Source organism: Heterodontus francisci, chromosome 7, assembly GCF_036365525.1.
Source record: "Heterodontus francisci isolate sHetFra1 chromosome 7, sHetFra1.hap1, whole genome shotgun sequence".
Taxonomy (NCBI): domain Eukaryota; kingdom Metazoa; phylum Chordata; class Chondrichthyes; order Heterodontiformes; family Heterodontidae; genus Heterodontus; species Heterodontus francisci.
Window position 1 is genome coordinate 70,959,306 of NC_090377.1, and position 25,555 is coordinate 70,984,860.

The 25,555-nt window shown below is 41.0% G+C and overlaps 1 protein-coding gene across 8 annotated transcripts in view; it reads right to left on the reverse strand.

The window, feature by feature from the left end:
• Nucleotides 1–25,555, reverse strand: part of ubr3 (ubiquitin protein ligase E3 component n-recognin 3) — a 416,754-nt gene that overhangs the window by 220,026 nt on the left and 171,173 nt on the right. For 6 of the 8 annotated variants that reach the window (XM_068035371.1, XM_068035367.1, XM_068035366.1 and 3 more), the window contains 3 exons: nucleotides 19,758–19,790; nucleotides 18,577–19,040; nucleotides 4,787–4,875 (listed from right to left, as the gene is read on the reverse strand). In XM_068035371.1, coding sequence (XP_067891472.1) covers nucleotides 4,787–4,875; nucleotides 18,577–19,040; nucleotides 19,758–19,790 — 586 coding nt within the window. The remainder of the gene's footprint in view (nucleotides 1–4,786; nucleotides 4,876–18,576; nucleotides 19,041–19,757; nucleotides 19,791–25,555) is intronic. The other 2 variants (XM_068035370.1, XM_068035368.1) reach the window with 1 other exon arrangement.

The following is a 25,555-nucleotide window of genomic DNA, read 5'->3' on the forward strand; positions in this document are numbered from 1 at the left end:
TCTTCTGTAGCTCCATCACAGTCCTCATGAGTCCTCTGCAGAAAACCTCCTATGTAGCCTTGCCCTTCAGCAAGTTGGCACCTTTGCTAATCGTGTCCCCTGACCTGGCTGCATTGCACTCCTACCCGGTATTTCACCATTGTCTCTAATCTATCTACACACAGTGTCAGTATCTGAGCTGGTGGCTACGAGTTTGAACTCAAATGATGGTGTGTCTTCATCATCACTGTCTTCTTGGTGTTACACCACTGGCTGGCAAGGTTGCAGTTTTTGAGTATCTTGAGTAAAGGGAGGGTAGTGGTGGGGTAGTAAGAAGTGCATGTGTACACCATTTGCAACTCGCAAGTCAAAAGAGATTGTGGGATGCGAGACAGTGGATTAGGTATGAGGATATGGTCATGTTAGGCCCCCACCTGCCAAGAATGCGGCACATTAATTTTGTCATGAAAATTGATTTTTAACTGTTGTTGGAATGAGGAAATGACTTGTTAAACAGATCAGCCATGGCTGGAAAAAAACTTTTGCATATTAACAGACGGTGCTTGTGAAACTAGGGAACATTCCCTGACACATTCAACTCACAATGGATGTTGATCACCAGACAGTGAGGGGATGGGGAAGTGCATTCCAGGGCCTGCTGGGGTAATGTAATCCACAGGAGCCAGGACTGGTACAACCAGCTGGTCACATGACTAACTGGCTGTTCCAGGGGTCTTTTGAACTAGCCACAGAGAGTTTGAACTCAAAGACTGTTTGCTCCTGACTGAGACGATCTCTCCTGTCTGCTCTCATCTCTTTCTCATAAGCCTCTGAATCCACTGAAGACACATGAACCCCAAGAGAGAAAAGTCTCCTACAGCCAACGAAAAGCAAGATCTATCTACAATCAAGGACTCTACAGTAAGCTCGAAGAACCGTAACAAAAACTTTTCAGATATTGCCTCAAACTTTTCCACTTTATTTTTTCTCCTGCTCTTTTCTGTCTCTAATTGCATGTGTATCGCGTATGAATGTATCCGTAGGCGCCAACCAAATTAGAGATTAAGTTTCATAAATTTCAAATTTTCTTCTTTAAACCTAAGAAAACCTGTTTGTACTGGTTTATTTGCCTTATAATTGAAAAGCAGTGAACAAGGATTTACCAAGGGGCCTCCACACAAAGGGCCCGCCTGTACCTGTACCTTTCCACCTCCTCCACCAAGACCTCCAAAGCAGTCAGGAAAAATCTTGGAGCCTGCACTCTCCCTTGTTGTGCTATTCATCATTTCCCAGGTCATATTCACTTCCTTCATGACTCCCAGCACCTCCTCTAGCCACAATGCACCTCCCAGTTAGAGGGGTAGTCTATCTTAAGTAGTGCCAGGAAGTTACTGTTCTGGGCCCTCTGCTAATATATACAGTCTATGAACAGCACATTTAGCACTGGCTGTACGCAGAAGTCACACTGATGAGCATGCAGCAGAAAGATGGCATGCTGCCTGCATTTCAAATAGTGCCCATGGATTAATCCCATACCACAATCTCTGTACCAGTTTTCAGGGACAACCCAATTTAGCCCCCATTCCTTTTCAGTGCTTTACTGGCCAATCTATCTAAATTACGAATGAATTCCATATATTGATACCCCAATCATAAACTCCATGAAATTGTGCCCTCCTCGGGTGAGAACTTTGTGTTACTGTTTTATAAATGGTATTGAGGATCTCATTAGGCAGGGCGGCACAGTGGCGTAGTGGTTAGCACTGCAGCCTCACAGCTCCAGTGACCCGGGTTCAATTCTGGGTACTGCCTGTGTGGAGTTTGCAAGTTCTCCCTGTGTCTGCGTGGGTTTTCTCCGGGTGCTTTGGTTTCCTCCCACAAGCCAAAAGACTTGCAGGTTGGTAGGTAAATTGGCCATTATAAATTGTCCCTAGTATAGGTAGGTGGTTGGGAAATATAGGGACAGGCGGGGATGTGGTAGGAATATGGGATTAGTGTAGGATTAGTATAAATGGGTGGTTGATGGTCGGCACAGACTCGGTGGGCCGAAAGGCCTGTTTCAGTGCTGTATCTCTAAACTAAACTAAAAACTAAACACTCAATGTTTGCTGACTATCAAGTAAACAGATAAAGGAAACCATAACAAGACAAAAGGCAAGAGAGAGATATAACTTTAAAAAGGCTAGTGCTTGTCTCATTGTATTTCACATGGTGAGCAAGTTAAGATGTTGCTTTAAAACATGGATACATCAACTGTCTCACCCATTTTCACCAAATGCTAATGCTGGCCCACTTACAAGGTTTCTCTCTTGCTCCACCACCACATTCTAGAGCCTTTCTCCTGCCTCCACCAGTCACTCACAGTATGTTATCTTTCCCTGTCTCTTCTGAGCCATCATTTAACAGGGCCTCTCTTTCTTTCTCCCCCTCAAGTTAGACAAGAGGGTCTTTCTATCTACCTCCCCAGTGTCTATACGAGTACCTCTCATCTTCAATTCCTCAAGCTGCAGAAATCAGTGTTTTCAGTACGACTATAGGCCTGTGGTCATTAAAAACCAGCCCATATGTAGCATAAAAATAACAAAACATGTAACCAACATACACAGATGCTGCTAGGCCAGCTGAGTATTTCCGGCATTTCATATTTCCAGCATCTGCAGTATTTTGCTTTTGTCTAACAAATGTACACTGTGCCAACATAAAAAATAATTTCTATATTTTCTCAGATACAGTATGTTCTCCCCAGATTTTGTCATGCCTTCTGATTCCTATATTCTAAATATAGTTTCTCAAGTTTCTCTCCATCCCTGTGTTTCTGCAGTTTCTTCAATAGTTTTCAAGTTTCTCTGGGTGTCTGCTTTTCTACCTGTCCCACTGGAATTTCTCTAATTTTTTTCCATTTCTCTGTTTCTGTATTTTTTTTCCTATCATCTCTTAGTGACTGGTTCTCTGTGGTGTTCTCTCTGTAGTCTCCAAAATACTTGTTCTTTCTTCATCTTTCCCTCATTTTTATAAAATGTTCTCACTATTTCTCTGGGTGTCACAATGCAGTTTAAACTTAAGTTAAAAACAAGATATAGGGCTGAATTTTACCCTTGGTGGATGGGAGCCGTCCACCAACTGACAACTCGGTGGCGGACCCGCCTCCACCTGGCCTGGTGATCTGGACCGCATTTTGCAGTCCCAGGCCTTTAATTGGTCTGAGGCAGGACTTACAGCTCATTGAGGCAGGAAGTCCCGCCTAATGGAGCTGCCGGCCAATCAGCAGGATGGCAGCTCTCTGTCCCAGCAGTGCCACTGGGAGTGGTGGACACTGCTGGGACTGCAACCCAGCTGAAGACAAGAGATGTCTGGGAGCCCCAGAGAACCGGTAAGATTTTGGGACCTTGCCGGGCCAATTGGTCGGTCCCCGGCGAGGCAAGGGTAGTCGACTGGGGGGACAGGGGGCGGCTGGAGCATCAGGGGAGGCCCTCCATCGGGCACAGGGTTTTGTCAGATGGCTTCTCTCAGGCCTGGGCCGCCCAACCGGCCAAAGGTAAAATCCATTAACTGGCCACTTAAGGGCTATGATTCGCCTGGGGCGGGCGAGCCATTTTTCGTCGCCCCCGCCCTGCATAAAGTGGCGGTGGAGGCGGAAGCAGGTCAGGAAGGCCCCCCCCACCCCCCCCACCCAATGAGCCTCCTGCTCTATTTTACGCGCACTGCCCCCCACCTTCCCGCTCTTTGGGGAGGGGGGCCTAAAATTCAGCCCATAGATCCAGATAGTTGTTCTTCATAGTTCAGAGTTTCTTCAGTCCATAAGACACCCAGGACCAAGGTGGATTTGTGATAAAAGGGAAGCAACTGCAGGGAGTAAGAGTGTTACCTGTCACCGAGTATCATTAACGGGGAGTCAGCCCACTCTAAAATACAGATCAACAAACTCTATATCTGTCACACCTTGCATCTCATTATTTGTCCCCAAGCATGCAGTTCTGTGTTGCTACCAAATCAGAAATCAATGTTTTCTATATATTAATCTCTATAATTTCTTTTAACCTCTTATTTAGATACTTATCCAACTTTAAAAAAAATTGCTGTTAAACTGACACAACATTGTGTACTTTTACTGAAAGTCTATTCAATATATCCACATCTCTGTGGGGAAGTGGCTTTCCCCCAATGATCAATTTTTATTTGAGCTTCAAGAATTTTGTACTCATACGCCTAGTTCTGTACACATGGTTCAAATTAAATAGCTTGCTTATATCTACATCTTCTCAGTGCTTAGAACTTGAAGCTGCAAATCCCAGAATCACCATTGGTGCTCTTCTCTAAATTCTCTGCAACACAATATTGCCCCTTAAAGGCAAGGAACTTAGCCGTTCACAAAATTCAAATGTAGCCTCACTAATAACCTGCACAAGGTTATAATAAATCAATCAATTACATCCAAATGCCAACCAGATGCACCTCAGTATATAATTGCCCTAATTGATAAAAACTTTATATTGCATTTTACAGAGAATTGATACCTTCAGTAAATGGTGAACAAGCACATCTTTTATCATATCTGTTAATGGACATCCTTTGTTATGTTACCCATTTCAATGGTCAGAACCTTACCTATTCAGTAGTCTTAACTTGTCCAAACTTTTAAATGCCTTCAGTTGCATATACAATGAAAATATCCAATCCAAAACTAACTAGTTAACAGGCAATTCACAATCCATTAGAATCCGATGGACTGCCATATTCAATTGTACAGTAATAGTGATAAAATGGTCTCAATTGGACAAATACTTCACTTCAATAAACAACAGCTTACCGAGATCCATTGCTGTTTCCATGAAACTTTTTTGTCTTGAAGCAAATTCAGCAAGCAACTTTTGTTGTCTCTCTCTGGCTTTCTGACGTCTGTACAAAGAAATCAACAAATCAAAATAAAACCATCATTGGCAAAAGGCAATAAAGAAAACATAACTTCTATTGAAAGTTCAGCAGATTTACAGTGATCTATTAAACTGTAGGTATTTTCCCCCAATAGTAAAACAGATTTTAGCATAATACAGAAAGGTCTCAGTTTTCAAATGTAGGCCACCCCCATTCAGACAATGAGTAACTGAAGAAAAATATAGATTTAGCAATTGGACAGCATTTCAAAACATCATGTACTTATAATAATATTTTAAATATCAGAGAGTACTCTGTTCATAAAGACAGATTATTGATGAATGCCTCAGACTTTATACAGACTAGTTCAGTATTTATCCACTTTACAGTGTCAGATTTGTCAACAATTAATGGAACATATTCCATTCGACGAAAAATAAGATTGGGAGCTCAGCATTTCAAAACGCAGACAGGCAAACAGAAGAAAGGAAGAAATTAATTATCTTTGTATAATGCCTTTCATATCCTCAGGACATCCAAAAAAGCTTCATAGCTGAAGTGTAGTCACTCACCATGCAGTCGAATGTGGCAATCAACATGCACACAGCAAGGTCCCCCAAACAGCAATGAAATAAGTGACCAGATAATCTGTTTAGTGAAGTTGTTTGAAGGATAATTTCTCCGAGAACATTGGGAGAACTTCACTACTTTCTTCAAATTGTACCATGGGATCTTTTACGTCCATGTTAACAGGACAAGACTTGCTTTAACACTTCATCAGAAAGACGGTGCTCCTGCCACTGCAGCACTGCTGACTCAGGCAAGTGTGCCAACACTGAGCCAAGAATGACACTTAGCAAGTATAGTAGGTTTTAATAAATTTAACTTATCTGTTCAGCTACTAAATAGGATCAACCAACATTCTAAGTCAGATGCTAGATTAATAGATGATATATTAAACACAGATGCAGTGTTTTTTTTCCTTCAGTATCAGATCCAGAAATATCTCGTTTTCAATCTCAACAAGGTGGTATACTGTTATCCAAGGTATATTTTCTTCCCTGCTATCTATAAATAGAAATGTTTGTAGCCAATATTCAGGTTAGAAACTAAACATGCATCAGAACAGTTTCTATTGGTTCAGGATATCTCCTGTGTGATTAGCTTTGCACTCCTTTCCAGTAGTTACTAATTGATATTTAGGATTTCACAATTCTTTTATCTACATGTGGGGCCGATTATATTGGTCAGTTCTCAATGATTAAAGATGATGCTAATTATTTTTACCTGCCATTCTTGCCATTTGGGAGAATAGGCACAATCAACATCTGCTCCACATCTCCTTTATGCATTTTCTGGGCTACAGGTCTGCATACCTATTAAGGCATTTAATGATTTAGATATAGATTTTTTAGAAAAGATCACAGCCCAGAGATTGAAAATTTACAATTGAGCATAGGTGGTGCTAATATACTCAATTTTAGATTGTAGCACAACTGCAAAATCTGTTACAGATTTAATAGATAGGTATTGCAGTGTAGTGTTATCTAACAGCAGTATGTTTCAAGAGCTACAGATAATGCCTTATAAGCAACATAACAATTAACGCTATAGATTTGAAATTAGGCAATTTTGAAAAATAGCGGAATTTTAGCTCAGATCTAAGTTACAATTAACTTCAATTTTTCAAAATATTTTATATTTATTAATACCACCAGGAAGAAATTGCAGCAGCTCCCTTGATGGCTCAGCAAATTTATCCAGGAGCAGAGCTACTTAGACCAGAATGTCCCAGGTTGAATCCCTAGGCTGTGCTGAATTACTTGAAGTGATAAGCCAAGTGGACTATGGAAAGCTGCAAGAAATGTCATCTCGATATCGAAAAGACACTTTACAACATTTCAGAAAAACTCGGAACTGTGGGAATTCAGAGTAAATTTTGTAAATGGATAAGAATTTGATTAAGGGGTAGGAAACATGGACTCGCTACAGTAGTCATATTAGGAAAGCAGGTTCAGGCGGCTGGTGGAAATGTACTGAATGTTTTAGATTTACCTTTTCCATTCTGTTAACTATCTTAAATGCCTCGTGTAGACTCTACTTTGACAGATGAACTGTCCACATTTCCTTTCCTCTTAGCTCAGACCCCTTGATATTAGGGACCAGCATAACTGTTCTTGGTGTTAGGATTACTACTGTTCCTCATTTACATAAATTACTTGAATTTAGGTGCTCAAAAGCAAACTGGTCAAGTTTGAAGTGAAGACCAAGACAGGAATGACAGTGAAAGCAGAGGAGGAAGTTCAGAAATTACAGAGTTCAACAAAATATGTCTGACGAAATTTAGTGCAGACAAGTATAAAATAGTGCACAATGGAAAACTAAGCTACGGACGTACACTGCTGAATGGCATTGAAATAACTAGGCATAAATTGAAAGACTCAGATGTCTATGTGGAATCAACACTCAACATACCCAAACAGTGAAAAGCAGCAAACAAAGCCAATAGAAGGAAGCAGTTAATAGCCAAAAACAGTAGCAGATAAGTCAAAGCAGAAGTCACAATTAAACTACAGTGCTTTTATCAGACTGCACCATGAGTACTGTGTTTAGAAACAAAGAACACCTTCATGTGCTGGAGACTGTGCAGAAAAGAACAGTTATGCTGGTCCCGAATATCAAGGGGTCTGAGCTAAGAGGAAAGGAAATATGGTCTGTTCGTCCTGTCAGAGTCTACAAGAGGCATTTAAGATAGTTAACAGAATGGAAAATGTAAATCTAAAACATTGGGAACCGGGAATGGTGACATTTTGGAATTTTTGATCATTTATTTCTTCACTGAAAGGAATGATTTAGGATTAAATCCTTTCTTTACACTCAAACAGCTATGCAGCCATTTTAAGACTTAGCATTAAGTTCCACACTATTAACAAAGAAGTGAATTTGCACATGTTAAAAAGCCAGAGGCTACAGAAATTGAAGATGTGTAATAAAGTCACACTGGCCAGGTCTTGAATGTCATGGTTCACAGTTTATCTCAAAGTAATAAAACAAAGATGGCAAATTATTTCATCCCAGGCCTATTACCCAAGTTTACCTACATTCATTTTGATGTTTTCTTTACACATGCACACTAGAGAGTTGGAAAAATAGCAAGTTGTTCTGACAGGCCTAATGGTAAATCACTAAAGGGGAGGAAATCAGAGTCACAGCCCTCCCACTGGCTAGAACAGGGGCTATAAGGAACATTCTTTTGCTTGGAGCTGGAATATAAAGTACAGGTCATCATTTTTTTGCAGTTGTAAGTTGTCCAGAAAGATGAAATGCATGTGAAGACAAATATAAAAGATACAATATGCAGTGCAGATCACACAGGGGTCCTATTGTTACATCCTGGGGTCACACCATCATATAATTGAACATTCGGTATCATGGAAACATTTCTAAAGTAAGACACACCAGACTACTTACAGGACTGACCAAAAGCTTCACCCAAGAATACCTAAAACGGATCCAAAATTCATAACAGATACAGGTGCAAATTATTTATAAATTTAGGACTACTATTAAAAAATTCTTCTTCACTCAAGAATGAACACCTAATTAAGTAGACTTCCAAATATAGTACCGGAGGCAAAAACCCGGTAATTATTTAAGAAACAACTGGATGCTGCAACAAAGTTTGGGGGGTGGGGTGGTGCAAGGAATAGGGTATTTCTGAAAGGATGACTTAAGATGAGCTGAATGGCCCACCTCATTATTATCTTGTCACCTGATCTTGGTTGGGGTGATGGTATGCGTAACAAAAGTGGCATCAGCATCCCTGGACTTTATGATGTTGAATTTCTAACTAAAGAAACCACTTGACAGAATTCCTGCTCCTAATCTCTATGTCCATGTACCCAGCTGGAAGTGGCATATGAACACTGGGTGAAGATAATATGTTCCCTTCAGTCAGGTCCCTAGTGCATGGTCTGCGCACACAGAACTCACTCCCATAAAGGAAAGCAAAAAAGAGAAGAATATTGGCATTGGTACATAAAACTGCATGTCAGAAAAGCTTGTTTGAATTCAGTAAGTACCCTCCAGCTTTTACAGATGCTTATTAATTCAACATTTTATTATTTTCTAATCAGACCAAGTTTGTTTTTGAGCTTTTCTTTCATTAGAGAAATGCTTAATCACTCTCATCATATCATGATACCACATTTTAAATGTCTGTCATGTTAAAAACAAAGGTAACAAACATATTGGTAATACCAAATCAGGAATAGAATGGAGTCGAACAGACAGAGCCACACAGACACATAGCACTGCTCACAACCACAGGATCTCCCTAAGGGCTTTACAGCCAATGAAGTACTTTCTGAAGTGTAGTCACTGTTATAATGTAGGGAATGCAAAAATGTGATAATGATCCAATAATTTGTTTTTTGTGATGTTGGTTGAGGATAAATGTTGGCCAGGGCACCGGGGAATAACTCCCCTGCACTTCTTTGAAATAATGGTATGGGATCTTTCATGTGCACCCGAGATGGCAGATGGGATCCTCGGTTTAACATCTCATCTGAAAGATGGCACCTCCAACAGTGCAGCATTCCCTCAGACGATTCAGACTTTGGTCCATTAGATACCTCCTCAAATAATGAAAGATAATTTTTTTTTTAAATATTGGAAATACTCAGCAGATCTGGCAGCATCTATGGAGAATCAGTCATTTCAGGTCGATGACCCTTTGTCACAACGTGATAACTATGCGATAGTAGGAAGGGACACCATTGCTGGTGATTTTCTGGCTATGATTAGATACCTAAGAATGGAACCAGGTGAATGCAGTCCCACCCAGCTGGACGACAGTGGACAGGAGTTGGAGAAAGATGGTGTGATCTCTGAGTCACAAGGTTCAAGTTCCACTCCAGGACCTGAACACAAAAATCAAGGCTGACACTCCAGTGCAGTATCGAGGGTGTTCTGCAATGTCAGAGTTGCCATCTTTCAGATGAAAGGACAAGAGAGATAGTTTATCACTGTCAAAGTCACATAGGAAGCCATGTGTGACTTTAATAAGACTTTGTTTCAGTTCTATGGTGGGGCAGAAACCTGATTGCAGGGATTCTAACGTGGCATTCTCAGGAACGATGGGCATGGATTTGGGAGGTGACAATATGTTGGAGGATTTTGGAAAGGAAAGGGTGGTTGGAATGGGACAGTAGTTTGCAAGGACTTTAAGGTCAAGGGTTTTTTTTGAGGAGCAGGGTGATGGCAGCAGATTTGATGCAGAGTATAGTACCTGGTGAGAGAACCGTTAAGAATATTGGCTAACATGGGAACCAAGAGGGGAAGCTGGATGGTCAGCAGTTTCGTGGGATTAGATTCGAGGGAGCAGGAGGTCAGCCTCATGGACAAGATGAGCTCGCAGAGTGCATGAGGAGAGAAAGGAGAGAAACTAGAGAATGATGTAAGTTCAGAGTTCAGAGCCAGGGCAGCGGAGAACTTTCAAGGAAGTTTGGCCAAGTGGACCAGGGAAAGGGAGGGAAGTGACAGAGGCAGCTGATTGGATGGTCCCAATCTCAGTGACAAAGTCCTTGAGCTCCTTGCATTTGTTGAAGGCGAGGGTGGAAGAGGGAGGGGAGAGTGGCTTAAGATGACAGTTCGCAGTAGAGAAAAGCTGAGGGTTATCTTTGAATTCCAGGATGATCCTGGAATAGTGAGCAGTTTTGGCAGCCAAGAGCAGAACCCCATAGCGCTTTATGTTGTCCAGCCAGATCTAGCAATGATCTGGCTAAACCAGTTTTTTTTTTTCATTCGTTCATGGGATGTGTGTGTCGCTGGCTAGGCCAGCATTTATTGCCCATCCCTAACTGCCCTCGAGAAGGTGGTGGTGAGATGCCTTCTTGAAACCCTGCTGTCTTTGGGGTGTAGGTACACCAACAGTGCTATAGGAAGGGATTTTGACCCAGTGACAGTGAAGAAACAGCAATATAATTCCGTCAGGATGGTGCGTGGCTTGGAGGGGAACTTGGTGGTGTTCCCATACATCTGCCGTCCTTCTTCTAGGTGGTAGAGGTTGCAGGTTTGGAAGGTGCTGCTGAAGGAGCCTTGGTGAGTTGCTGCGGTGCATCTGGTACACACTGCTGTTACTATGCATCGGTGGTGAAGGGAGTGAATGTTGTCAAGCTTCTTGAGTGTTGTTGGAGCTGCACCCATCCAGGCAAGTGGACAGCATTCCATCAAACTCCTGACTTGTATCTTGTAGATGATGGACAGGCATTGTGGAGACAGCAAATGAGTTACTCGCCACAGCAATCCTAGCCTCTGACGCTCTTGAAGCCATGGTATTTATGTGGCTGGTCAATGTTAACCCCCATTGTGTTGATAGTGGGGGATTCAGCGATGGTAATGCCACTGAACATCAAGGGGAGATGATTAGTCCACCATATCTATTCAAGTCTGTGTCCCTTGGACTTAAGGGAGATGAAGGTTGTACCAGGGGACTGGCCAGGATGAGAGAAAGCAATGGTTTTAGTGGGGACTATGACAACAAAGGTGGAAATTATGGTGCGGTTAATCAAATCAGTAGCTACAGAAATGTTGTGGTGAACAGAGGGCCAAAGGCTAGACAGTTGGGATTTTGAAAGTGCAATTGTAGTGAATCGGGTAGAGATTTTCCAGGGGCGGACACAGGTGGAGCAGGTTTGGGACGTGGGTGGAAAGGGGTACAAGTAAATGATCAGAGATAGTCTTATCTGTGATTGACATGATAGGAGTAGCGAGGCCACATGAGATGGCAAGGTCAAGGGGTGGCCGTGAACATGGGCTGGGGAGTTTAGGCAGGCGGAGAGATTAAGGGAGGAGTGAACTCAAAGGAAAGAGAGCGAGCATGATGAGTTGAGATGAAGGTTGAAATCACCAAGGATGAGAAGATGAGAGGAACAGTATCCCCACAAACCTCCCCACAATGGATGTTAAATTGACAGGACTGTAGTTACCTTGTTTGTCTCCCCATCCGTCTTAAATAATGCAATGGCATTTGCAATTTTCCTATCCAAGAACACAATTCCTGAATCTAGCGTGTTTTGGAAAATTATGGCTAATGCATCTACAGGTTCCCTCCAAGTCACACACCCTCCTGACTTGAAAATATATTCTTGTTCCTTTACTGTCACTGGGTCAAAATCCTGGAATTCCCTAACAGCAGTGGGTGTACCTATACCAGATGGACTGCAGCAGTTCAAGAATGTAGCTCATCACCACCTTCTCAAGAACAATTAGGGATGGATCACCAGTACAGCAAAATACAAATACTCATACACAAAAAAAATCCATGCCCCTAAGGTAATGGCCAACCTATTTCACCTGCATCCTTCTCGCCACATGCCCAAATCTATCCTTCCTGCCGCACCCGCCTCAAACCTTAGAAATAGATGCTTTGACCTTAGTAGTTCAGTCGAGAGGACTAATTTTTACAAAAGATTGCCAAGTGTTCTGAGTAAAATCAAGCAGCAAGTTTTCCTAGAGCACCAGGACTAGGAAGTTCAAAGGGCTCCAACTGAGCCACAGTTGAAATAAAAACAAGAAATGCTGGAAATACTCAGCAGGTCTGGCAGCATCTGTGGAGAGAGAAGCAGAGTTAACGTTTCAGGTCAGTGACCCTTCTTCAGAACTAGCAAATATTAGAAATGTAAAAGGTTATAAGCAAGTAAAGCGGGGGTGGGACAACAGATAACAAAGGAGAAGGTGTAAATAGGCAAACACCAAGAGGGAAATAGAAAGCAATGAAGGTGAACAAGGTAAAAGAGACAAACGAAAATCCCGTCGGAGAGAAGAGCAGAACTTCTTCAAGTTAGGCACTGCTGGAAGAGAAGTGGCAGTGAATTAAACACTAAAATAAAAGCAAAATACTGCGGATGCTAGAAATCTGAAATAAAAACAAGAAATGCTGGAAATACTCAGCAGGTCTGGTAGCATCTGTGGAGAGAGAAGCAGAGCCACAGCTGAAATTGGTTTAATGAACATTTAACAAGTAAACAAGCAGGAACCAAATGAAAACAGCCCAAGGCCATATTTGGCCTGCGGGCTGTGTACTGGATCCTCCAAATTTCTAAGACTCCCAAATGCAAACATTATCCATTCACTGGTTAAAGATATCAACATTTTAGACAATTCAATCTTTGCTCTGGTGACTGATGACACTGGAACTGAAGTAGAATCTTGGGATTGAGTAGTCCTTTGCCTATATCTAGAGGTAAATGAGTAGGCCTCAAACTACTAAGGTGATGTACAACAACACGATGGTTACCATTTCTTTCAATTGTTCCAAAGTTTGATCTCAACTGGAACTCAATTCTCTTTCAGAGCGGAAAGATCTGATGCTGTTCTATAGTTCTGAAATTGTGAAACCTTAGTAGATAATGCAGATAAATACATAAACATCAACCACTAGGAAGGATTTGTGATAAATTGTGAATTATAGGTCTGAAACTGATCATCATCAAGAGCACTTCAACTGGGTTGAAGGTGACCTTGACTGAACAAGTTAGAGCCAAAAAAGCCTCACTATAAGTATGGTAAATATATAAATTTAAAATTCACTTAAGCGTAATGAAAAAAAAATGCTTAATTTTAGATGGAATTTCAGTAAAAGAACACAAAATGAGCTAATTCACAAAATCAGTAGACTAAACTAACGTTTCCTGTGTGCACAGCTAACACAAGAGCTGCTACCATTACTAGAAAGACCAGAAACATAGTTTAGTTCAATGGATTTGGGGGTGAAGGGCAGGGGTTATGACTTAAGCAACACAGCCCCCTTGTAAAGAGACACTAACTCAAATCCATTCCCTCCAAATATGATTAGCTGCACTCCATCTAGAAATTGAACATTCGATTCATTTAGAAAATGTGAATTCAACTAAGGAATAAGATTGAAGAAATTTTGATAAAGGTGAAGTCTTTATTATCTCATTATTTAATAAATGCAATACAAGTCTTAATTCCCACAAAAGGACTACTGAAAAACCATCTGATGCTCTACTCATTACTTACACGCTCCAAACAGTCGAGGCCGAGGGCTTGGGACAGGGCTCAGAGAACAAACTGAACGCTTTTGATAGGAGCTGAATTTTCAGCTACAGGGCAAGCATTTCACTTGGCACTGAGATTACGTGCAGAGAGGCCTAAAACTTATGAAAACTGAGAGAAGGTATTCCATTTTCCGACTAAGCAGCCTAGCACATGCTCTTCTACATGGATACTTGAGCAGTTCATTTTGAAGTACACAAGAACCTATCCACCTCCCCCACCCTACATCCTGATAGAGGAAAACTGGCTCTGGCAAGTGCCACACAACTCTTCCACATCAACCAATGCCCAATTCTCCACCCATTGTACCCCTTCTCCTTAGTTGCTTCCTCCACTTCATGCTCTCTGGTTCCCTACACAATGTAAAGAAATGGGCACTGGCCCAACGTCACCATGATTTTATCTTCTTTATGATACTTCCCTTCTCTTGTCCTGTCTCGCCATTCCTTCGCCATCTTGGCAGCCTACACCATCTCCATTCCAACTCCTAATTCCCTCCTCCCTTACATGTTTCTCCAGTTATCCTGTTGCTATCTACCCCGCGTGAACCAAATACTGGACCAGGCCTCAATTCCTTGCATGTAACGCTGCAGGAGATCAACTAATATCTCAATAATTTTGTATAAGGCATGCACTTCATTACAATTTTGCATTGAGGCCAATTTCAACTTAACCTGCCTGGCAAAAAACCAAAGGGATCGGATCGGCAGCCCAGTTTACACCCTGCTTGATTTTGCTCTCCATTAAAGTCAATAGAAAGCAAAACTAGGCAGAGTGTAATAAAATGGCCAGCTGATCCGATACCATCAGCTTCCTATCACACGGGATAGGTTAAAATTACCCCTGCTGTAGAATACGAAGTCAACATTCCTAACTGTCATACCACTAGGCACCAGTGTGTTATCTTTTCTGGACAAATGTGATCACATCTGGAGCTGCCAAATCCAGCAAAAGTGAGAAGATGCCACTTAACAGGACTACTGATCACTCCTTCCATCTTTTTACTGGTCAATAATTGGCTGGATTAGATCTCTCCTGTTTCTTTTTGTGCGTAGGGCAATTTTGGGCATTTTTTCAGTCAGGTACATGCCAGCATCATAGCTACACTGGAACAACATAGCTAAGGTGACAGCTTATGCTTGTGTGCAGGCCTTTAACCCAGGATGCTGTCAGGGCTCACAGTCTTTACTGTGTCTCTTAATATCATATGGAGTGAACTGAATTGGCTGAATATTGGCATCTATAATAGTTGGGACCTTGAGAGAAAGCAGTACAGTATCAGCAACCCAGCACATTCAGCCAAATATGTTTGCAAACACCAGCAGTGCCTCTTACACTTATGTACTGGACTTTACTGTGGTTGAGAATGAGGATCATGGAGCCTTTTTCCCCGCCATTACCTAGGCACCTCTGAGTGCTCTGTTCTTGGCCCAGGTTCATCAGTCCAACAAGACCCCCTCCTTCCTTCCTTCTCTTTCCCCTCCACCCCATCATCCCCACCCCCAGTCTCCTCCTCCCTAACAGGATGATTTCTCTTTCTTCCCTGTAATAGTATTTCACTCTCTTCTCTCATGCCAAACAGGGTCTTCCACCCACCCCTCACTCACCCAACAGAAGGTCCCCCTTACTCTTCTCCTTCCACTCCAACAAGGTCTCGCTCATTTCCTCCCTTCCACCAAGAGTGGATTTGTATCCTACACTCTGACTCGCTCTCTTTCATTTCGACAGGATCGCTCCGTCAACAGAGATCTCGTGCCCTCTTTACTAACCCCTTCAATACTCCAATATATTCAGACTTCAGAGATTAAGGAGGATTTGGAAAGGCAAAGGAGTGGAAAGAAGGCTGCAGGCCTACCTGTGTGCAGGTGCACAAGCTCAGAGTTAATAGTCATATGGTACCACTGGCCAACTGCATTGAGGAAAATGGTTATTTAGCAACTTCATATATGAAACAGAACTGCCTACAAGAGGGCTCCTTGTAAACCTCAAACAAAAGAAGGCTTTTTTGTAGATTTTCTGTCTGTATAATTTCAGCAAACAGATTCACCAACTGCAGAGGCATATGACAGCCTGACATTGGGACTAATCAAATGAATAAAGCAGTGCTGATCAAATAGCTAGCTTTAATTCATTTTTAGATGTCAAGCTAAATTTAGTAGTACTGAAGACAGACTGGCCAATAATCAGCTAAAGATGACTCATGACAAGAAGTATGTTTGGTATAGATATGGCACAGGAAATTCTAGAAAAACTAACACGAGTTTGCTTTTAGTTCCTTTCTGTTCCTACAATGCCTATAAATTTCCTTGCAGCCGAAGGCATATCTTACTTAAACTTGGTTTTATTGTAAACAGAGTTCCCTAATAAGGTGACATAAACAAATCTTGACAGATTCCCATTCAGGTCAGTAATTTTTTCTGGCAGCTTAAGGGATAGACACAGTAAGGCTGCAAAATATCATCAGCAATTTGGCTTCTCCTTTAGTGCAGTATTGGTTTCTATGGCAACGGCCCATCTTGTGAGAAATGCCACTTTTGTTTTTGTCTACAGGTCAAGGCAGCAAAAAAATGAGTCATCACCACCTGCTTATTGCCCATTTCATTTTCATTACTATTAAATCTAGTTTGAAATCCAAAAATGAATTATAGCTAGTCTATTTGAGCAATGCTGCTTTGTTTGATTTAATTAATCTTAATTTCAGACTGTCATATGCCTCTGCTGCTAGTGAAATGTGTTTGTTGAAAGGTGAAATTATGGGGACAGAAAATCTGAAAAACAAAACTGAATGACAGCTACAGATATTCATGTCCAAACGCTTGTGTTTTTCTCTCTACCAACTTTGTAAATAGTGGAATTTTCCCCTTTGCATATACAAATACACACAAAATAGCATTATAACGGCTATGTGGCTTTTTGGAAAATGCAAGCAGATTAAAATGAAATTAATTCACTCCTTTGAAATCCAGTATAATTTTTGACAATTTAAAAAAAAACGATCAATTGAAGGGTACAATTCTAAAGGGGGTGCAGCAGCAGAGGGACCTGGGTGTGTATGTGCGGAAGTCATTGAAGGTGGCAGAACAGGTTGAAAGAACGGTCAATAAAGCATACAGTGTCCTGGGCTTTATTAATAGGGGCAGAGAGTACAACAGCAAGTAAGTTATGTTGAACTTGTATAAGGCACTAGTTCGGCCTCAGCTGTGAGTATTGCGTCCAGTTCTGGGCGCCGCACTTGAGGAAAGACACGAGGGCATTGGAGAGAGTACAGAAAAGATTTACAAGAATGGTTCCAGGGATGAGGAATTGCAGTTATGAAGATAGATTGAGAAGTTAGGACTGTTTTCCTTGGAGAAGAAAAGGCTGAGAGGTGATTTGATAGAGGTATTTAAAATCATGAGGGGTCTGGACAGAGTAGATAGAGAGAAACTGTTTCCATTTGTGAAAGGATCGAGAACAAGTGGGCACAGATTTAAAGTATTTGGTAAGTGAAGCAAAAGTGGCATGAGGAAAAACCTTTTCACGCAGTGAGTGGTTAAGGTCTGGAATGCACTGCCTGAGAACGTGGTGAAGGCAGGTTCAACTGAAGCATTCAGAAGGGAATTAGACAGTTATATGAAAAGGAAGAACGCGCAGGGTTATGGGGAGAAGGCAGGGGAATGGAACTGAGGGAATTGCTCTTTCGGAGAGCCAGTGCAGACATGATGGGCCAAATGGCCTCTTTCTGCACTGTAACAATTCTGTGAATCACTTTCCTATTCCAATTGTTTTAATAGCATATAAAGTTACAACAGAAATGCTGAAACACACTGCAAGCATGCCAACATCTGAAAAGAAATGGCCCTACTGTGTGTATTTACCATTTTCTAATTCAGTTTTGCAGCATTTGCTGTTTATTTTTTATCACATCTACCCCAATTGTAATTTACAGATATGTAACCTAACTTTTTAATCACGTTGAGTGCAATATATTGCAACTACTACTACCTTTTTGTATTGTTCTAATTCCTAATTAGGATGTATATTAAAACAGGTAACTGTTAGTAACTTATAACCATAACTATACTACACAAATTATTTTACTTTTTTTTTTGTTTTACTTATTTGAACTTTTTGCAGCACCTCTGGATTTCAAAGCTCCACCAAAATGTAAAATCTAGTTTTAATCTGATTTGCTACAAACAAAATAAAGGACTCAAGGTATTTATGTAGTTTTGCTTTCATTTTTAAGGAGACTTCAATTACATCAAAATAAATAGCTCCAAACTTACCTTTCCTTTGGGCTACCTTCCTCTCAGGCCTCTACAACCTGCCCATACTCTTGCTGGAAATATTATTGCTTTCACTTCACTTGGCCTTACACAATGCAAATTATTTATATACTGATGTGGTAATATTACTTACCATGGTGCATCAGCACATTAAAATTTTCACTTGAGTGCAAGCATTTTTTTAACTATTAGATTTTTTCTTTAAATTGTAGTGCACAATTAAAATCCTTAAAATAAAGATAGGATGCAATTTCAATTTCCAGATGTACTGTTCAAAAATAGGAAATACAAGTAAATATGAGCTTTATTTTCCTATTAGTTCTGTTTTTAAGTTCCATTCCATCAAATCTACACATACTTCCAGATAAGCATTTACCTTTCTTCTTTATCCAAAGCTTTCTTATCTGCTGAACAACTCTTCTTAGGAGCTACAGGTGGTGCCACCTTCCGACAGATCTCCTCAATGCTACATTTGTTCTGCTGACTCCGTGCTGCAATTTTTATTAAAATTCTTTCTACCGCTGTTATCCCATCGCCATGGATTTGTTGCAGTGGGTCCAACTTGGATGTAGACTCTGAATCTTCTAACCAGAAAGGATAGTAGGAGTTTTGTCTTCCTGAGAGTTTATGATGGAGTTTGATAAGGAGAGAAAGCATACTTTCTCTGACTTCCAGAATGGTTGTGGTAAGTTGTGGAGTTGAATTAGGAGCAGTCCACTTTGATGTCTTTGGTCTAACAGCTGCAGTCTGAATAGTATTGCTACTGTTGCGATTTATAATCTCCTGAAACTTCCGTCTACGTTCTGCAACTAAACTGAAGACCTGAGCTGTATTTGAACTCTAGAAGAGAAAAGAAATGAAACTCAAATTCTTTGCAACAATAAATTTAAATGAAGAGTTTAAACATCAGTGAATATTCACAAATGATTAACACTCGACATTGAGGTAATTGTCAACTTGCTATTTTTGTGTGAAACCATTGTTGCTAATCTGCCAACAACCGTATTGAGGCACTTTTTCCCCATTTTAAATGCATTAAAGCCCCACTTCAGGAGAAACAACCCAAATTTCATTTCTAATGAAATCTATGGAATTGGAAAACCGGACGACTGATCCTCAATGCCAATTTTACATTAAAGCAGCAAGTTGAAAATCTTCTCTATTCTTTCTGATGGTATAACATGGTGAGGTAATTTTTTTCCTTTTTTAAAATGCACTAAAGCACCACTTCGAGCCAAGCAATTTGAGTTTACAGAAAACAAAGTATACTTAACTCCGGGCTTCAAGCTGAACAAAATGGGGTTGGTGGGGGCGGGAAAGACTATGGGTGAGATTCTAACTGATACAAAACCCATCCACTTAGAGTGTTAAAATTGAGCCCTATATCCCTGACAGTGAAGTGGTGCCTTAGGCTCTTCTGTGGAGTTAGAAAGTAATTTTAAGCAGCACTCTAATTTTGTTTCTTCCAGAATGTATCTTCAGGAAGTGAATTCTGCAACACTGCACACAAGTACTTTGAAAGAATGGTTATTCAAAGCAAGACAAAAATTGATGTACCTCTCTGTTGAGAGCAGTAGCCCTTCTTGACCCCTATTACATAGGAAGAGACAGGAAAGTTGTTGTAAAGCATTGAATTTTTAGTTTTAAAAGTAAATGAAACAATTTTTCAACTAAAAAGTAAACACCATTGCATGCCCCATAATGCAGTATTTTTCTTCCATCGACATTACTGAATATAAATTCTGTACAGGTGAGATATGACAAATAGAGTTCCAAGATTTTTTGTGTTCATAGCTGATTGTGTGGGGGTAATGACCTATCTAACTTCAACAGACAATCCCAGTGTGATACTGAAACAGAACCAAACATTTCCTTAGTATCTTCTCTAAGCAGACAAAAAAGATCCATTTTGGATACCATTTTTATTTCTGTTGCCAGAAATCCAAAATACAAAGTGGATTAACACAAATGCCTAACCTCTAATTTCTCTGCACTCCTCCATCAATAACACCTTCCAATTAAACACTTCTATACACACAAAGCTACCCTGTTGACTGTCACTCAAGGCTCGGACGACACGGGGGAGGCGCGGGGAGGACGACACGGGGGGGGGGGGGGGGGGTGAGAAACCACTCAAGGGGAGGGGAACCAGAGCGAGGGAGGGTGAAGCAGACAGAGAGAGGAGGGAGAGAGTGCGATCAATATCACTCCCAACAGATGGACATCTATCTGGAATGCTCCACATTGCTACAAGAAGTGTGCTGGAATCAGTCTCCAACATAGTGATGAAAACCAAGTCAATTAATTAGTCTTCTCATTTAAAGCTTCTTGAGAAAAATGTCCAATTGTTGTTGTTTTGATTAATATTAAGAAATTTTTAATGCCTTTATCTTTCTGAAATTGTCTCACCGGCCCACTATTTAAGACAAAAATTGTAATGTGGCCCCCACTCAAAAAGGGTGAACACCCCTGCTTCAAGCCTTTAACCTTGTGTTCTAAAATAACCTAGCAGCTATGTAGCAGCTACCTAGCAGCTAAGAACATCAAAGATCAGTAACTGCAATGTGCAACATTTACTATCCAGTTTGGGGGCAGATAACCGGAGTGTCCAATGTCATTTGAAAGTTGTCTGTATCACATAATAACATTACATTATAAGTGTACCTTTGCTAACAGGTAATAGATTTGGCTTGGACATAAATTGGTTAGGCTGGAGTACAATCTTACTGATAGTCACTAAACATTTTGTAACGGACTAATAAATACATGCAGTAACAACTGCTCAACTCTTTGCAGAAAAACTTTTTGTTAATTATCTGGTCAGAGCTGAATCAGAATTAGCAGTGATAGACTGAGATATAGACATTAATGAATTTAAGAGAATTATTTTATTGGAGGAACTGAAGGGCGCTCTTTATTTATAATTGTGCTTATCTAATTTTGTCACTAGCTTTGGTGAGCAAGTGACATTTTGTCCATGAGAGATGCAGTTGTTTCTGTATTTTAGAATCCAGGACCTGGTTTAACAGCCTGTCAAGATGAATAAACTAGTCTTGACTCCCTACCATTAATCTCTGTCCCTTCCTGTCCCACTCTGCTTTTCTGTTTTACATGACTCTTCTGAAATGCTATCTGCTTCACCCTATAACATTCCACTGATGTGGAGATCACTGCCCTTTAGTTGGCTGCCCTGTCTTCAGATACATATTTCAAGCAGGCGGAGAAGTTGCACAGAGACCATCATGAGTTAAATTGTCTTGTGACAACAGCAGTGTGAGAAATGGTCAGTCTTCCTGTTGTTAATTATTTTTACTGCCTCACCTCAATGACTACAATAACAATCCTCTTCTTGAGTTTCATGGCTTATTGCCCTCCAGATACAGTGTGAATCCACAAAGGTCATTCAATAACATCCATCGACCACCCCGTGATATGATGTAGCTAGCTCTATTCTGTCAACAAAAGTAATTCGCATTGGCATTGCATACGGTTTTGCTTGCTAGCTAGCTAATACAGTTGTGCTGTTCTCCATTGGTGTTTGCATGCTTAGCGATTTATAGGGAGAAATGGATTTAAATCGGACTGTACTTTGATGGCATTAGATTGGCTACACTCCACATACAGCTTACTTGCCCCCATGTCAGTGGCTGAGTCAGTAAATTTGTCAAATGTCCATGGTGCAACATGTTGGAGCCGATCCCTGGGCTCACAGCCTCAGGCCCATTTCCAATTACTTGTTCCGATCTATTTTCTCCCCTAAACCTAATCCTTCTATCATCTTTATTGCACGCTGGAACAAAATAACCCCTCCAACTGTCACACTGGTATCCTTTCACCTTCTAGCTCTCCCTCATTTGGCCTGCCATCCACAATGACACCTTCTCCATTAAACTATTCCACAAGGGTTAGTATAAATGGGTGATTGTTGGTCGGCACAGACTTGGTGGGCCGAAGGGCCTGTTTTAGTGCTGTATCTCTAAATAAATAAATAAAATAAATTATTTTGCCTTCGTCTTCAATATCATCATCTCCATCAGATCCCAGATAGTTTCCCACCCTCCATACCCCCTCAAACAACCTTCATCAACTTAAATCTGCAAGCTGCATACTAAATCATGTGACGTATGAAAGCTCTGTTGTCCACTGGTATATCTGGTTTGGCCAGCTCATGCAGTGTTGTTCTTCACAGCATGCAGTCAAATCCTCCCAGTATTCCAGGGTCACCAAGGGTAGCAAAAATTACCCTATGCTACTCCTCTCCAGCCAAAAAATCTCTGCTGAGCTCCCCCCCAAAAGTCTTCCATCCTCACTTCATACTAAATGCAAAGAGCTCATTGACAAGTTTGTTTCCAAATCTGAAGCCATTCATACAACTGCATTTTCCATCCTACCCTTCTAGCTCTCCCCCAATGGAACCACCCCCCCACCCCCCAACCTCCTCTCTACTCGGCAGCTTCAGTCCCAAAATTCTTTTTGTCGACTAACCCCATCCAACCTAGTTCAAAACCAACTATCTTTGCTTCGTTGACTATATGCTTACTGACAAATATCAACCTATCCCCATTTCTGCCTATTATCCCATCAGTCTCAAAACTGCTCATTAGCCTCTTCAATATCCCATCTTCAAAACTTCTATTTTCTGAAACTACATTGTAGCCTAGACCTGCCCTTTCTCACTATGAATACATCATTCAGCTATGGAAACACCTCTCACTCCAGGTCCAATTTTCATAACACTGAGACTGCTAATCAAAGTCAGCAACATGTTAGCCAGTGACTTGCTATCCAGCCTAACCTTTCTGCTGCTTCTAGCACTCCATTCTTTTCTATAGTTCATTTCTGCCACATCTCTCACAGGGTTTCACTTTCATGTTACAATTTAATCACTACATTTAAGGAAACAATTTCTTCTCCCACAGCAGCACAGTCATCTCCAATGTGTCCTCGGTTGACCTAAGCATTTTAACCACAACCCCAGTTGAATTAAGCTTTTTACCCTACATCAGGTCTGATGTCAAGGCAGCCTATCACCTCTAGAACACCGCCTACTTATGCTCCTGGTGCTCCCTTTATGCTACTGAAGCCATAATCCATCCCTTTATCACAAGGAAGATCGATCTGCGCTTTTACCATTTTATGATTTCTTAAATGCTCTAACTCACCAACCTACCCATTTCCAACAACTTCAACTCACTCCGAACTCTGCAGCTTAAATTCTCTCCCACACATCCATTACTTTGTCACCATGTTCCACTGACACCCTGCACTCCAACAAATCAACGTTCAAGTTTGTTGTTTTAAAAGCACTCCATAGCCTCAGTTCACTTCTGCATGATCTTCTCCATTCTTAGGTGCCACACCCAGCACATCCCTCTATCTCTAAATTACTACAATATCTTCTGTTCCTCCAGACAACACTTTCAGGTAAAATACTGCTGCCTTCTGGGATTTTCTTGCAAAACCACTTTGCTTGGTTACCACTCTCGCCCAGTCTTTTAAGGACTTTATAAAAATTTCTCTTTCCTCTTCACCCACCCAAATCTTCCTTTCCTGTGTGATGTCAGCCTCTTCCCCCTCTGTACAGTACTCAGGCATTCTTTTACTTGAAGAGTGCTAAATAAATGAAAGTTCTTGAGGTGCCAGCAATTCTATCAAGTAATCCAAGTAGCTAGCTAATTGTACACAATGCTTTTTTTTCTCAAAAATATAAGATTAGTCCGAGTCTAATTCTATGCATCAGGTACCAACAGCTACAAAGATGGATTTTTTTCCCCAAATGCTCCATTGATGACCATGTCTTTCAACACTTTGATGTCAATTGTACTTTTGCATTGATCACCATAAATCACCATTATCAACCGAGGGAAGAAGCACAGTAACTTCAGTAATATGAACTTTTTAATGTATTGCACTGCAGTAGAAAGTTTTGTGTAAAGCTGTAAGTGATGGAAAAGAAGTATATTCTGCATTCATATAAACATGGAAGTGGAATATGTAGGAAAACGTTAGAAAAATAAAGAATACACCAACAAGCATTTTATAGTATCCCTCATGCAGAATGACATCTTAGAGCAGTTTATAAGAGGGCAGACAACACCAAGCAGGAAATATTATCAATTTGTGAACTGAAAGCACTGTTTATTAACTTCCTTTTTTTAAAAAAAAACAAGACTTTTGAAAGAGATTGAAAAGTGAAATTGCTATGGGAAAGAGTTCTAATGGTCCACAGCACAATGATAACAGATAAGTCACTAACAGTAGAGCAAAAAGAGTGGCGAATGAGCAATATTTTGGAGGATCGGGGGGCACAATTTGTGACTGGACGAGATTGCTTGGCCAAGGTCAATCATGATAAAAAGAAATTCCAACCCAAAGCAAAATGAAATTGAAGCTTTGGAGAACAGGGAGATAGCACAGCTTAATGAGGAGAGGGTGGGTGTGCACGAACTTCAGTGTAACCATTCTGTGATTCAGCACAGAAGGAAGCCATTTGGCTCATTGTGCCCATGCTAGCTCTCTGCACGGGTAAATCAGCTAGTCACAGTCCGCAACTTTTCCCTGTAGCCCTGCAAATCTTTTCTCTTAGATAATTATCTAATTCCCGTTTGAAAGCCACAATTGAATCTACCTCCACCACACTCTCAGGTATTGCATTCCAGATCTTAACCACTCATTGCATAAGTTTTTCATGTCACCTCTGGTTCTTCTGCTAATCGCTTTAAATGTCCTCTGGTTGTCGACCATTCCGCCAATGGGAACAGTTTCTCCCCATCTACTCTGTCTCAACCCCCTCATGATTTTGAACACCTCAATCAAATCTCCTCTCAACCTACTCTTCGCTTAAGACAGCAGCCCTGGCTTTGCCAATCTATCCATGCAACTGAAGTTTCTCATCCCTTGAACCATTCTTGTAAATCTTTTCTACCTCACATCCTTCCAAAGGTGTGGTGCCCAGAAATGGATACAATGCATCCATTGAGGCCGAATCAGTGTTTTATTAAGGCTCACCATAACCTTCCTGCTTTTGTTCTCTATGCCTCTATTTATAAAACCCAAGATCTTGTATGCCCTATTAACTGCGTTTTCAACCTGCTCTGCAACCTTCAATGACTTGTGCACATATACCCCCAGGTCCCTCTGCTCCTGCACCCCATTTAGAATTGTATCCTTTATTTTATATTGCCTTTCCTCCTTTTTCCTACCAAATGTATCACTTCACACTTCCCTGCAATTTCACCTGCCACGTCTTCCCATTCCGCCAGCCTATGTCCTCTTGCAGTCTATCACTATTCTTCTCACGGTTCACAATATTTCCAAGTTTTGTGTCATCCACAAATTTTGCAATTGTTCCCTGC